Source organism: Sorex fumeus, unplaced genomic scaffold (genome assembly GCF_029834395.1).
Source record: "Sorex fumeus unplaced genomic scaffold, SorFum_2.1 ptg000122l, whole genome shotgun sequence".
NCBI classification, from domain to species: Eukaryota; Metazoa; Chordata; class Mammalia; order Eulipotyphla; family Soricidae; genus Sorex; species Sorex fumeus.
The window spans coordinates 38,971,770-38,986,005 of record NW_026606179.1 but is presented as its reverse complement, the minus strand read 5'-3'; the positions used below and the strand labels follow the sequence as shown (position 1 = coordinate 38,986,005).

Below are 14,236 nucleotides of genomic sequence, written 5' to 3'. Positions count from 1 at the left end.
TACTGGATGCAAACGGTATTTACAGCAATTACTCACATTTACGTGATCAGGACACCTTGATATAGGTTGCTGATTTACTCATCCAAACCTAAACACGGCCAAATCGGGGAGGGAGTTCATGCAGAGAGAAAAGGCCCTGTGTGTGCGAGGTCTAGTCGGATTCCTGCCATCCCCAAGCACCAAACCATTAGGGTCACAACTGCCAGGCTAAGTGTCATCATGAATGGTCCCAGTCTGTGCTGCCCAGATAAGCCCCACCGGTGACTCACATTAAGAAAACTTAAGACACCAAGAATATGCCATGACTTTGAGCGCTCTACCGGCAATCTGTCCGAAATAAACACAGAACTTTGCTTAAGATTGGTCTCCAAAAGAAAAAAAAAATCTTTATTCATCTTAATAAAGAATCAAAATCACAAAAGCTCAACTTACAAAAGTATGACATTGGAGCGGGTGAAACTGGAGAGTTGCTTATGGCGCTACTAGTTTTCGATTTGGGGACTTGGCTTTGATGGGTCATATATATAAGGCAGTGCTGTCTCAGACCGGGACACGGGGACACACATAGGAGGGACGCGGCAAATGGAAAGGCGCGTGGCCTTACCCCCTCCTACTGATCCAGTCCTTCGACAAGAAGAGGCGAAACACTCAGGTTACTTAAAGATCAGCAGCTCACCTGTGGGCCAACCAGTGCCCGGGGACAGGGCTGCACCGCTGAAACGACAGGATCCACTGCCAGGGTCACTCGGTCAAACTTTATTGAACAGAAAACCCGCAAACGCCTTCACCTCTGCAGAGTCCCCCTTAAAGGAAAGCCCTGCGTTTCGAAGAGCGATTCTACCTTGACGTCTTTCCTAGAAAAAGTCCTGCTAATGCACGCCTAGCAATGCCATTGATTATATAAAGTAGTACACTTAGTGTAATCTCAACATTCCAACAGGAATCAAATCGGACCAGCAGAACCGTTTCTGCCTCTAAGGTATCTATGTACAAACACGCATGCAGACACACACATCGGGAAAAGTTCTTCGGGCATAAACATGCGACACTACTGCTGTCTACACGTAATGTCTATGTAACTACATACAGTATATATATATTAAAGCTTTTCAGAGTGAAGGTGGGAGAAGCCGTGGGCGTTCTTGGCTGTTGTTTATCAGTCTGCAGCGTGGCTTCCCGGGAGTCTGACGTTACGCTTTTGCATAATCACGAAAGCATCGCATACCATCCTCCCCATTGGTTCCGACTACTTCTGTGCCATTGCCGTGTCCGGTGAGGAAATCTGGCAGGGATCAGGCGAGCCGGTCCACGCATGTCAGAGTCCAGCGGCCAGAGAGCCAAGGCCGTCAGTTTGCGATGGCCGGGGGCCCTTCCGGCAGCAGTGAAGCAAAGAACGTCTTAAAAACAAGCCAGGCTGTGCTTATAAACGAAGGGCTGGTCTGCTCGTCCTCCAGGACGTCTCTGTCTGCAGGGAGGAGGTTGGGGTCTTCCAACTCGGGATCAGGACCTTCCTGCAGCCAAAAGAACCAGAAGAACCGTGAGTGACTGCAGCATACACCACTAACTCCCGGGGAAGGCAAAGGGCACCCTGGCTTCCTTGTGGGTTCCCTTGCGGGCATGGCACCCCAAATCCCAGCAGTCAGAAGGTGGGGTCCCAGGAACGGGCCTGGACCGAGTGGAATTTTCTCAAGCTTCCAGAGCACAGCTGTGCCGGTGACCTTAAGAGCTCTGAATAATCTTGGCAGCCAGTATTGGAACAAATTAAAGATCTTCAACTAGTATTAAACTGGCAATTAAAGCTAATCATGTCCTTAAATATGACATTCTGCTAATTTGGGCAATGTTCTGAGTTAAACTAAAAATGGAAACCCACGGTTCTAAAACGATACTAGTGTGGCAATTATGTATAATGTAAGAGAGTTATCTTTTAGACATGCATTAAACTCTTGCATTAAAAAAAATCCTATTTATCTCTTCTATTTTCTAGGAAATTTATTCTGGGAGACATGCTAAACGTTCCTAATCTTTAGTTAGAACAGCAATCCGGGGGCGTTTCCACAGCACAGATCAGTGTTACGGATTATACTCAAAATGTGTAGCACTGTAGCACTGTCCTCCCATCGTTCATCAATTTGCTCAAGTGGGCCCAAAAACATCTCCATTGTGAGACTTGTTGTTACTGTGTTTGGCATATCGAATACGTCATGGGTAGCTTGCCAGGCTTTGCCCTGTGGGCGAGATACTCTCGGTAGCTTGCTGGGCTCTTCAAGAGGGGCAGAGGAATTGAACTTGGGTTGGCCACGTTGGCCGCGTGCAAGGCAAATGCCCCACCCACCGTGCTATCGCTCCAGCCCCAAAATATGTTAAAAATTATTTTATGTCCAGATGCAAACTGCCACACACAGACAAAAACCATTAAGATTTTATGGCACATTTATTGTTTTTAAAATAGACGTTCTTGAAGTTGAAAAAAAAAAATCTTAAAAATAGCCTAACCAAATGGTCAGAGGAAAAAGGAAGCCCCATTTTCCCTCCAGCTGCCACAGCCGCTTCGTCAGCCTGTCCCACACTACATTTTCAACATTCCTACAAAATTCCGGGCTCCTTCTGAGACGGGGGAAGTTTATGGCTTCCCGAGACTATAAATTCCATCCCTTGGGCTCACTGAAAATTAAGAGATAACCCAGCAATACCTGGGCAGATGGCGAAATATAGAACCTAAAAGTCTTAAAAGAAACAGTCCTCCTCCCCCCACCCCCACATCGTTTTGGGTACGAAAGACGTTAATCTTATCTGAGCAACACAGACAGAGCTTATATTAATAAATCATCTCCGGAATATTCTGGCACTGTGTGATAAGTAACCCAAGGACCCCGTTTTCCTGTAAGAAACCCACCAAACAAGCCATCCTTAACTCCGACCTGCACCTCGTTTCTCCCTGGCTGGGGAGTTTCTCTTACTTCTAACGCTGAATCTGAGCACCTTTCCCCCTCCGTGTGTCCATTCTTGAACATGAGGAAGAGTGGGGAAACTGGGAGTGGACACAAGACCCGCCGTCACCACTCCCACCTCACCCACACAGTAAGCCATGCACGGGTCCAGGAGACCCAGAAACGCGACTGGAGACGCCAGTGGGTATGGGTGGTCCCCACCCACGCCAACTCGCTGGGGACTACGGAAAGCGCCGTACCTGTAAGTTATTGTTGGGGTCCTGGTTCACAGCGTCATGAAAAGGACCATCATTTGGGAAGTTCTGAAGCGGCCTCTGTCTAAACGGGAACCAGCCTACGTGATGCCTTAGGAGGAAACAGATGTGTCCGGTGAACGATTGTTCAGGGCAGTTCAGGGCCCCTCGGGTACCCCGACACTGCGCAGTCCCTCCCCAATGAGAAGCCCACAGCCAGGTCAGGCCGCAGACATGCTCTGACACGCCAACTGTCCCATGGGCCAGATGATGGCTGTGGCACCCATCACTGCCTGCCCAGCCACAGGAAGAGCAGCTGACACAAAAATGTGCTCGGGGCTAGAGACTGCTAGCCAACCCAGCCAGGACTGACCCCTGAGCACAGCTGGATGTGGACCCCTAACAAACAAAAATGTGCTTAATGAATTCTTTAACTACAATTTATGCTGGAAGACCTGAACTAAGGGGGGGGGGTGGCTATATAAGAACAACTTGTGATTATGTCATATGTAAATAATGACTTAAATTTAAGATTTAAACAGATGATTTTAGAAACTAGGTTATATAAGGAAGTTGTAGGAATTTTTATTGGGGAAAATAACTAAATCCCAGTCTTGAATATGACAAAATCTTAACAACGGCTGGTTTTTAAAACAGGTGTATTAGATTATTCTAATTATTTCTTCACTGAAAACAACAATAGCAAAAGCTGTGCTGGTCTCGGGCAGCGAGCCCAGGCCTCACACAAGCAAAGCATGCTTTGCTACAGCACTACCTTGAGCTATACCGTCCATCTCTTAAAAAAAAAAAAAAAAAAGATCTGCAGCAACCCAAATCCCACTGCTTGACTAGGAAAATAATGTTCTTTTGCTTTGAATCAGACAGCAGTGGGTGGCTCTAGGCCAGCATTGTGAGTGTGGATAAGCCAGACGCACCCGGCGGGTACAGACATGGGGGCTAGAGCCGCATCCTTGGTCTCTCTGCTACATGCTAGAGAGAGTAGCTGACCTCGCGGGGAAAATCCAACTGTTCCCTGATAGTCCAGGCTGGGGGGTGGGGGTGGGCGGAGGGTGTGCTGGAAAACGTGTCCCCTGAGAACCTTTACTCTAAGCCAGGAGTGGCCAAAGCCACAGGATGAGCCAATCAAGGCACTGGGGCCGTGAAGGTGATGACGGATTGGCCTTTCTCCTGCCAGAAGACTAGAGCTTGACTTGAGCTTAACTCCTGCTCTGACTAGAGCCCACGCAAGGCAATAAGCAGGCTCACTGGCCCCGCAGAGGAAAAGAGCGTTCTTGGGCTGACACCTGGAGACCCCTGACTGCAAGGGCCAGTGGACACATTATTATTACTATTATTATTTTGGGTTTTGGTCCACACCCAGCAATGCTCAGGGGTTACTGCTGGCTCCGCACTCAGGAATCACCCCGGCAGAGCTCAGGGGACCATAAGGGACACCAGGGATGGAACCTGGGTGGGCCGCATGTGCGGCAAGTGTCCTACCCGCACCCACTGGACTTTCATTCCCGCACCCCCTCTCCCCCACCATGCCATAAATACGGAGACCTCCCCTCGAAGAGCAAAGTGCCTGCAGCTTGGTTTGCAGGGAAGGGGAAGGAGGACTCTGTGGTCATGTGCTTACAGGTACATAACAACGGTGGCGCCCATCACCATGAGGAACCGGCTCAGGGAGGAATAGAAATAGAGGATACTGAGGAAGACGGAGAAGGTGGCTGCGGAGTAGGTCCAATCCAACCAGTCCCGGTTGAGCTCATCATCTTCCTCCACAAGAGGCCCGCCTTGGGCATTCATCCGCAAATTCTGATTGGCCCCGGGATTAACGACAACTTGAGGTGCAGCGTTCTGGTTGGCGGGCTGGTTTTCGGCAGGAAACTGATTGTGAATGGGGGCTGGTGTGGGTGCAGAGACCACAGGCATCTCTTGCCCACTTGAAGAGGGGACCAAAGCCCCCGATGCTGCAGTGGCCGCCAAACTGAAATAAAAACAAAAGGCAGATATTGCTGGGGGGCAAAGCACATAGAAAAGATTGGGTTGCCCGACACCTTTATTGCAGGGACCTTTCACTGTTAAAAAATTCTATGTAGCTGTTAGAAAAGATGAAGTCATGAAATTTACATACAAATGGTACTACATGGAAAGTATCATGTTAAGCGAAATGACTCAGAAAGAAAGGGATAGACATAGAAAGATTGCATTCATCTGGAGAACAGAAAGTAACAAAATAGGAGACTAACACCCAAGAATGGCCAAGAGTAGTACCAGGAATTTTACTCCATGGCTTGGAGGCCAACCACACATGCTAGGGGAAAAGGGAGTTCAGATAGAGAAGGGAACATCAAATAAAGGGTTTTGGGAGGATCCTCCCAGGATGGGAGAAGCATGCTGAAAGTAGACTATAGACCAAACATGATTGCCACTCAATGTTTCTTTTGCAAACCACAACACCCAAAAGGAGAGAGAGAACAAAAGGGAATGCCCTGCCACAGAGGCAGGGTGGGATGGGGGGAATGGGGGGTGGGAGGGATGCTGGGATCAGTGGTGGTGGAGAATGGGCACTGGTGGAGGGATGAGTATTTGATCATTGTATAACTGAAACTCAAGCACAAAAATTTGTAAGTCTACAACTGTACCTCATGGTGTCTCACTAATAAAAATTTAAAAAAAAAATTCTAAATACGGAGAGCTGAAAGAGAATGGCCGGGAGGGCACTTGCCCTGCATGCACCTGACTCGGGTTCCATCTCTGGCACCCCAAGCCCCGCCAGGAGTGATCCCTGAACCCAGAGTCAGGAGTCAGACCTGAGAAACACCGGGTACTGGCTCCCCGCAAACCAAAACTAAACACATAAAACCAAAATAAACAGTTTCCAAACACTTGGGGATACAAGTTGGACAAGAAAGTAACATGTTTGGGCTGATCACGCTATACTACGTACCAGCTACCAGCACCTATTATATACAAGCCAGGAAGCAAACCATCGGGAGACCAGTACCTATCCTCGCTCCCCACCCCCGCTCCCGGGAGGGCATGACTCACTATTGCATGTAGTACTGCCGCGCGTACATCTGCTGGAACCAGGACAGCTGCAGCCACCCATAGGTCGTGTAGCTTGAGTAACCGGGCGCCAGGCCTTGGTACGCGGGCTGGAGAGCTGACGGCCTGTGGAGGGGGAAAAAATAAAAAAAATTTTTTTAAGTGCTCATTTTGAATGGGTTTAGTGGAATGAAAAAAAAAATTTAAATTACAGGCAGGAAATCCAATGAAAGAGAGAGAGAGAGAAATGGACAGGACGACGATGGCATGGTAGGCCTTTCTCTGTGCCCTGATGCTTCTGCCCAGGCCTTTCCACCACAGTGCAGGCCACCTGACCCAAATTCCTTCCCAGAAGACTAATAGGAGGATGTAAACACCAATGGCTTGGGGGCCCCGGACCACTGCCCCCATTTCTGAGACTCACTGCAGGTGCAAACCTGCCGGCAATTGTTTTATCCTTTGAAGATCGGCTCTTGAAAGGAAAAAAAAAAAAGTCCCATTCCTCCCCACAGTTATTCCCCAAGGCCAATGCCTTGCTCATAGTCACCACTCTCCCACAGAGCTCCACAGCGAGGGGCAGCTGGGGGTGTGTGGCATCATCCACGCAGCTCGCTGACCGGCTGAGATCTGCAGAGGGGCGCGGGCTGCTCTCATGCGCCCCCAACAGCACGGGGTTCCTGGGCACGGGGTTCTCTCTCCCCGCCATCACAGAGGCAGCCCAATACCACGGCACTGAGCTAGTCACAGGGCTGGAATCAAGGCCTGTTTGTTAGACGCCAAACTCAGCGGACACTGCCCAGGACAAGGGGCGCGATGCCCGCTCCGGCCTGGATGCTGAGGGTCTGCCAGCATGTCCACCCGATTCAGACGGAAAAGATCAGGAGTTGGCAACGGGGTCAGCTCTGCCGGTCAGCGACTCAAAAAGTTCAATGGACTGACCAGGAGATACGATCCAAACAAATCGAGTCTTATGGCAAAACCCAAAAATCAGATGTTGGGAGTTTCATTCTCAAGTTCTTTTGCCAGAAAATGAGATTTTATCCAGTAATGGAGCGAGTCATCCCATTTACATGCAGCTCATATAACCATCCTGTGGATTTTTAGAATAGACACGGGTTTTGACACACATTTACTGTGCCTGAAAGCAAGGCAATAAAGCGTTCTTAGCTCTGATGCCGGCATTCCAGAGGTTTCTACAAGCTGCCCACTAACGTGTGTCATGGTGACAGCTGAGGATTAGGAATTACCTTCGAATTCGTAAGGGGAAAGAGGGACACACAGGCACAACAGAACCTTGGTCACTATCATCGCGGAGCCCAAATGAGAGCTGTGTGGAGGCCTTTTTGCCTTTTTGGGGGGCCCACACTGAGCAGTGTGCAGGGGCCACTCCTGCCAGAGCTGGGAATCAAGCCCGGGACCTCACGCGTGCAGGAACCCACTTCCCTATCCCCAAGCCACATTCTTGGCCTCAGTCTACAATCTCACCGACTTCCGCGTCTGTCTGAAATCCCCACTGATCAAAAACAAAACACCTCATTCCTCAGCTTTTTCAAGAATCAAGTGTTAGAAACTACTCAAATAAAACAGAAGGGGGGGGGGGGGCAAAGAGGAATTGGGGAGTTTCACATTTTTTTCCACTCAGTTAATGAATTATTTTTGCCACCAGGAGGGAATGTCCAGAAGAGATGATTTCATGAACCATAAAATCCAGACAGCCAGAGCCTTTCATCATTTTCCGATTTCTGCTCTAAAGGCATGTTCTTTAGTTCGGTGTTTTCCAGAGTGGGTGACACCTGCCCATGGGGTGCCCCCTGGAAAGATGTGGGGTGGGGGCAGTAGTAGCCTTGGGTGCAACAGGGGTGGGGGAGGGGGGCTCACTTCCTACTTGTTCACTTGAGGTGGACCTCCAGGGCTGCGCTGAATAAGTTTTCTAAAAGGGGCAGTAAGCCAGGCAAGTTTGGGCATGTCGGCTCCGGTTCCTCCCAAATCTGGCTTCAGTCACCCCCCAGCCCTTGGCAAGCACACTCCAGCAGTAACGGCCGCCCTCTCCCGTCACTGAGGGAACGAACAACAGACCAAGCAAAAGCCACTCAGCAAGGCAGCCGTGCAATGCTCACAGCAGTGGTTTCTCCCGTGGCAGTGCTCGCATGGCATGGAACGGCAGGCTCCACACAAGGCATGCCCTAGCCGGAGGGCTGACGTGTACACCACGGGTGACACACACACACAACATGACTTTCCGTGTTCCCCCAAGTCTGTGCGCTCCACCCTGCCGGGGCAGAAGTGTCTACATGTCCCATTTCTGCACTCGCTACCACGGAAGCAAGTCCTGCTCTCCCTCTGACGCAAACAGCACGAGTGTCACCTCTACACCCGCTTCCTCGTGACAGTGCTCACCTTGAGACATTCTCCCGTGCAGGGGGAGGAGGGTTTCGAGGGGCTTCTCTTTGCCGTAAACTGTCACTTGAGGATTCCAGAGGCTGCTGTCCCTGACCACGGTCACCAGCAGGTTGCTCTGTGGCCTCAGCAACCTGAAAACAGTGTTAGGATGAAAATCAGAACCACGGGTGTGAGGCAGGACTGTCTGCAGTCAAGCTGGAGGGGCTACGTTTCTGTGAATGGCTTCTGTCCCTAAGCCCGACCTCTGATCGGGACAGTTGCAACGTGATGCAGCAAAAAATATTCTGAAATTCGTTCAGAAATGTATCTCTACACACTGAGATCTTCCGTGAAGTTATCCCTGCTGGGAAAGCTCCCTGATAATGTTGTATTCATTTAGTGTGAAAAATTTAAAACTCAAAGAATTACAGGTGACCAACAAGATTTATAGCAAGACAATCCAAAGAGCAACCCCACAAAGTTTCCCAGGCTCTGGAGAGCTGCTTTGGGAAATCGTTTAAGCTGTTTTTTTTTGAGCATATCATCACATCAGAATATTAATACTGTATATCTGAATCAAAACCAAGAGATGAAAAATAAATGACTTTTAGGGGCATGTTCTCCCTGGAACACGTATTTCGCCTGCTGGTCTCTGTGTCTTTGCTTGCCCACTGCCTCTGGGGAAGCCGGTGTTCTTTTGACTATGTACTTCTCCTTCTCTCCCCTCACATCTTTCTACACAAGGCTCAATTAAAAACTTTCTTGCTTCACCTTCCCCATCCCTTCACACACCCCCCCCAAAAATGAAAGAAAAATAAATGGTTTTTGGTGTCAAAAACAAACATGGCATTTACTGAGTGGTCTATCAACAAAATAATCACAGTAAAAAATCCCCAAAGAGGATATAGGAACGCAGGGCTGGAGAGATAGTATAAAACGGGTAAGATGCTAGCCCTGCACGTGCCCCAACTGGGACTCGAACCCTGGCACACCATATGGTCTCCTGAGCACCCTCAGGAGTAATTCCTGAGTGCAGAGCCAAAAACAAAACAAAACAAAACAATTAAAAAGCTAATGTATAAACTTTCCTATTCTTTACAGAAAGAGGAAGACTCTCAGCTTTCTTAAAAGAAACATTCTGGGGGCTGGGGTGACAGCACAGCAGGTAGGGCGTTTGCCTTGCACGCGGCCAATCAGGGTTCGATTCCCAGCATCCCATATGGTCCCCTGAGCACTGCCAGGAGTAACTCCTGAGTGCAGAGCCAGGAGTAACCCCTGTGCATCACCGCGTGTGATGCAAAAAGCAAAAAGCAAAAAGCAAAAAAAAAAAAAAAAAAAAAAAAAAAAAAGAAGGAAACATTCTGTTACTTCTAAGCTTAATGAATTCCACCAATAGCTGTTTTCCAGCATCTTTTGAGCTCGGTGATCTGGACACACAGCTACTAGAGGTCAAACTGGGCCCGGGAGAAGGCGATGCGTCTACCTCTGCTCTCCCAGCCTGGCAGTAATAAAAATTACCTGCCACCATGGCGGGCGAACCAGCTCTCACTTGTCCTGCCATGCTTCCACTTCCCACTTCTCACTGGGGAAGAACCCCTTCCTTCCTCTGTTAAAAGATGACAAAAGCTCTCTGGGGCCGGACCGAGTCTCTCTGGCATGGGAAAACAGCAAGGCCACGGGGGAGGAGGAGGGGGGCACACACACCTTGGTGCTGGTCTCCGGCACTCTCGGGGGATTCTTCACGCTGCACACCAGATGCATCACGTGCCGCTTCTCATTCTGAAAGCAACCCAGGAGGTGCCTGAGACTCCCACGGGCTCAGCGTGGGAGTGCTCAGACTCATCCCAAAGCAGCAGCAGGAGAGACGTACCTTGGGCAGCAAGTCCCCAAGACACTGATGATCCAACAGCAGTTTTCCGGAGTAGATGAGCCTCTGGTCCTCTGGGCGCTAGTGTGGAGAGAGAACAGCACAGTCAGCGCTGAGCCCCGCAGGCCCCCAAATAGAAGAAAGGGCTTTCAAGGAGTGAGCTGCAAGTGCGGGTGTGTTCATCCTTGATAGCACAGGAAAAAAAAAACAGCTTCAAAGGCTCCACAAACAAAACCTCCACTACTTAGGAAATAATTTTAGGGGGCGGAGCAATAGTACAGCGAGGAGGGCGTTTGCCTTGCACACAGCCGAATCGGATTTGATCCCCAGCATCCCATAGGGTCCCCTGAGGACCGCAAGTAGTAATTCCTGAGTGGAGAGCCAGGAGTAACCCCTGAGCATCACCAGGTATGACCCAAAAAGCAAAAACAAACAAAAACGAAAATAATTTTAAATGGATCTCCAACATACAACAAAGAAATCAGCCTAGTCCCACAGAAACTATCGAAACCTGGTTTCTTCTGTGGGGGAGTTGGGAGTGTTCCCAGTGGTGCTTAGAGGGTCCAGGACCACTCCCTGCAGTATGCAGATGTTCAGTGCTTGGAGCCTGGGGCTGGAGGCCACTGAGTTGTCTCCTCAATCTTTACTTGACCGAACTCCTAGGGACACTGCTTTCTGTGATTAAAAACTGAACGCAATTTCAAGTTTCTGCAGCAACTAACTTCAAAGTCCAATTAGCTCTCAGTGAAAACTCAGTGTTCACGGTGGGTTTTCACCGAAACCAGCGAGCATCATCCTGAGAGATCAGGAAGCGACACCAAGTGTCAGCCCCCCAAGGGATCTTTCCTGGCACGATGAGGGACAGCCTGAAGACGACTTGCCCAAGGTCACCTGCCAACGTGTTGAGGTTCCAGACTCCCTTAATCTGTTCCAGTCACTCAAACATGCTTTTCTATGAATGCCACTTTAAATTTTATTCTTTAAGGGTGTGTGCAGGGAGGGTCGAACCCAGGGCGTCACACAAACAAGGTAAGCGACAAATGCCACTTTAAAAATCACTTTTAGGGGACGGTGCAATAGCACAGAGGATAGGGCATTTACCTTGCACGCGGCTGACCCGGGTTCGATTCCCAGCATCCCATATGGTCCCCTGAGCACTGCCAGGAACGATTCCTGAGTGCAGAGCCAGGAGTGACCCCTAAGCATCGTCAGGTGTGACCCAAAAAGCAAAAAAAAAAACAAAAAACAAAAAAAAACCCATAAAAATCATTTTTATAATGTGGAGTTCACACCCAATTCAATCAGCTTCATCAATGGCTGAATAAATAGCAGTACTCCTGCATTTTAAAAAAAATCACTTTTATTTCTTTTAAAAACCCAAAAATAATAACCGCCAAGGCCAAGAGATGCGGCGCAGTGGCAGAGGTCCTGCCTGGCAGGCCTGAGGCCGAGGGTTCGATCCGTGGCATGGCCCCACGTGCCAGGAGCAATTCAGGTAGCAGTACTGTTTGTGATCCCTGGCACCATAACACAAGCACGTGATCTGTGGCCCAGGGCAACCAAGCGTGTGGGCAAACAACCTAAGCAGAGTGGATGACCCTGGTCACCACGACAAAGGGAATGAGGAAGAATGACTACCTCAAATGATGGGGACCAGGCGTCCCCAGCCTTTCTCTGTGTGCGCCCTTCGAACCTGGCTTCTTCTCGGTACCCCCTGCCTTCCTGGGTGGCCCCTCATCTAGTGAGGTGGCCCTCCATTTACCCCATTTTCACCTGCAGTCCCCTTAGACAGTCCTGGGGCATGCGCTCCTTACTCCTACCCCAAAAAACTGACCTAATCCAGACAGAAATCAGAAGCCTGGAAGGCACCATCAACTCTTCAGCCTACTCTGCGGGAATAACCAAGCCCAAAGTTGGCAATAAGGCCGTCCTTGCCAAGGGGCTGAGCTTATAAAGCAAGATTTTTTCAAACAGAACCACCACATCTGCTTCCATATATATATTATATATATCTGATCATATCATATATATATATGATATATATATATCAGTTTGGGGTTGTTTTTTTCTTCTTTTTTTTTTTGACAGTGCAACATAAACTACAGAAACACATACACACAAGCCCTGGGCCAGAAGGGGGTCCCACGCCTGAAAACACCCTGCAGTGGCAGAGGTTTGCAAACCCCTGCCAAATGGGATTGGACTTTTCACACCCTGGTATTTTCCCCAGAAAGAAGATTTGAGATCAGTACGCCAAGCCAGGGAAGAACTCCGATACGATACAGCAAGGATCCTCAAACTGGAGAACAAATGGTGAACGCTGCCCGGGAAGTCATTTTTTTTCAACAGAAATTTGCATAAAACCGAGAGCCTCAGAGTTTCGGCTCAGAGCCTGGAGCAGGGCGCTCAGCCCAAACCCTGCCTTTCAACAAATGACGCAACTCCCCGATTCTCCTCCACCTGCTTCCCCCAGCCGTGGCCACACCTGGTTTTTGTTCTGTTTTGGGTTTTGGTAGGTTTCTGAGCCCCACCTGGCGATGCTCAGGGCTTACTCCTGCCTGGCTCTACCCTCAGACTCCTGGCAAGCTCAGGGGGACCATATGGGATGCCGGGGATGAAACCCGGGGCGGCCGCGAGCAAGGTGAGCGCCCTGCCCGCTGTCCCCTCGCACCAACTGGTTTCTCGACCGAGGCCGGTGGGAAACAGCGGCCAGGAGTGTCCAGCAGTGTCCAGCAATATCCAGCAGTGCCCAGCGACATGCTTCAAAGGCCCGAACCCCGCTGGGTGCGCGAGGCTTCCCGGGAGCCCAGTACTACACGCTCCAGCGCGCGGGGGTCCCCGGCCCGTCCTTGCCACAGACGCGCGAGCGCGCGCGCCTGTGCGCGCGGGGCCCGGCACTTACATAAGGCGCGCGGGGCCAGTGCTGACCGGAAGGTCCGGCGCCGCCGCCGTCACGTGGCCCGGGAGGGCGGCGCCGGGGCTACTGCTGACAGATGTGTCAACCAAAACAAAGCCACGGGCCAAAGTCCCGGAGCCCCAACGCCCGGGCGTCCCCCAGCTTCTCAGCCGCCCCGCCCCGGGCCCGAGCAGAGGCCGCGGCCAACTGGACAGGGCGGGGCGCCCCGGCGGACGGGGGTGCAGGGAGGACACGGAGCTGGCTCCCGGCTGGGCGGTGAAGTTGGGAGAACCCCGCTCGCTCCAGCGACTGGCCTGATGATGGGGTGTCACCTGCCCCTTGGACCTTTGCGTCCTCCGATCCTGCGGGTGCAAGCCCCGAGGAGCGAGCCAACGCCCGCCGGGCCTGTCCTTCGGGCGGGGAAACTGAGGCTGGGAGAGCGGCCGGGGCCCACTCAAGGTCACCCGGCTGCAGCGGCGGCGGCTCGGTGGCAGACTGGAGGGTGCGGCGGGAGGTGCCAATCGCGGGGAGTCGCGGGCAAGGTGGGGGGGCCAGTGGCGGCGGAAGGCGGGTCCCGCCGGGGGGCCGGTCCCCGGGCCGGAGGGCGCGGGGGAGTCGGGGGTCCCCCCTGTCCCTCTCACCGGGCGCTCCGGGTAGACGCGGCTCAGGTGGGCCTTGAGGCGGCCCACGCTCCAGCTGCGGTCGCTGCTCAGCTCCAGGTCGCGGTGGCGCTGGTTGGGGCTCTTGACCAGCAGCGTGACGGGCTCGGCCTCGGGGTCCATGGCAGCGTCCCAGCTGCGGGGGGCGGCGGCGCAGCGAAGCCTCCGCAACGGGCGCTGCGCGTCTCTGGGGCGCGCGC

General features: G+C 51.4%; 1 protein-coding gene across 1 annotated transcript; it reads right to left on the bottom strand.

Annotated features, from left to right (window-relative positions):
- Positions 1-366: 366 nt before the first annotated feature.
- On the bottom strand, positions 367-14,236 carry HERPUD1 (homocysteine inducible ER protein with ubiquitin like domain 1). The gene is made up of 8 exons (XM_056136179.1): positions 14,019-14,236; positions 10,485-10,562; positions 10,319-10,393; positions 8,633-8,766; positions 6,239-6,361; positions 4,824-5,174; positions 3,191-3,296; positions 367-1,511 (listed from the first exon to the last, which is right to left on the bottom strand). The coding sequence occupies exons 1-8, from the start codon at positions 14,157-14,159 to the stop codon at positions 1,347-1,349; spliced, it is 1,173 nt and encodes a 390-aa protein (XP_055992154.1). The 5' UTR covers positions 14,160-14,236; the 3' UTR covers positions 367-1,346.

What these genes read in the sequence shown, in the direction of transcription:
- HERPUD1 (XM_056136179.1), bottom strand. Translation starts at nt 14,159, where the DNA reads ATGGACCCCGAGGCCGAGCCCGTCACGCTGCTGGTCAAGAGCCCCAAC. An exon ending in TGCCGGAGACCAGCACCAAG is followed by an intron (nt 8,767 to 10,318) that starts GTGTGTGTGCCC and finishes CACTGTTTTCAG; the next exon opens with GTTGCTGAGGCCACAGAGCA. An exon ending in GCACGGGAGAATGTCTCAAG is followed by an intron (nt 6,362 to 8,632) that starts GTGAGCACTGTC and finishes CCCCCTCCACAG; the next exon opens with GCCGTCAGCTCTCCAGCCCG.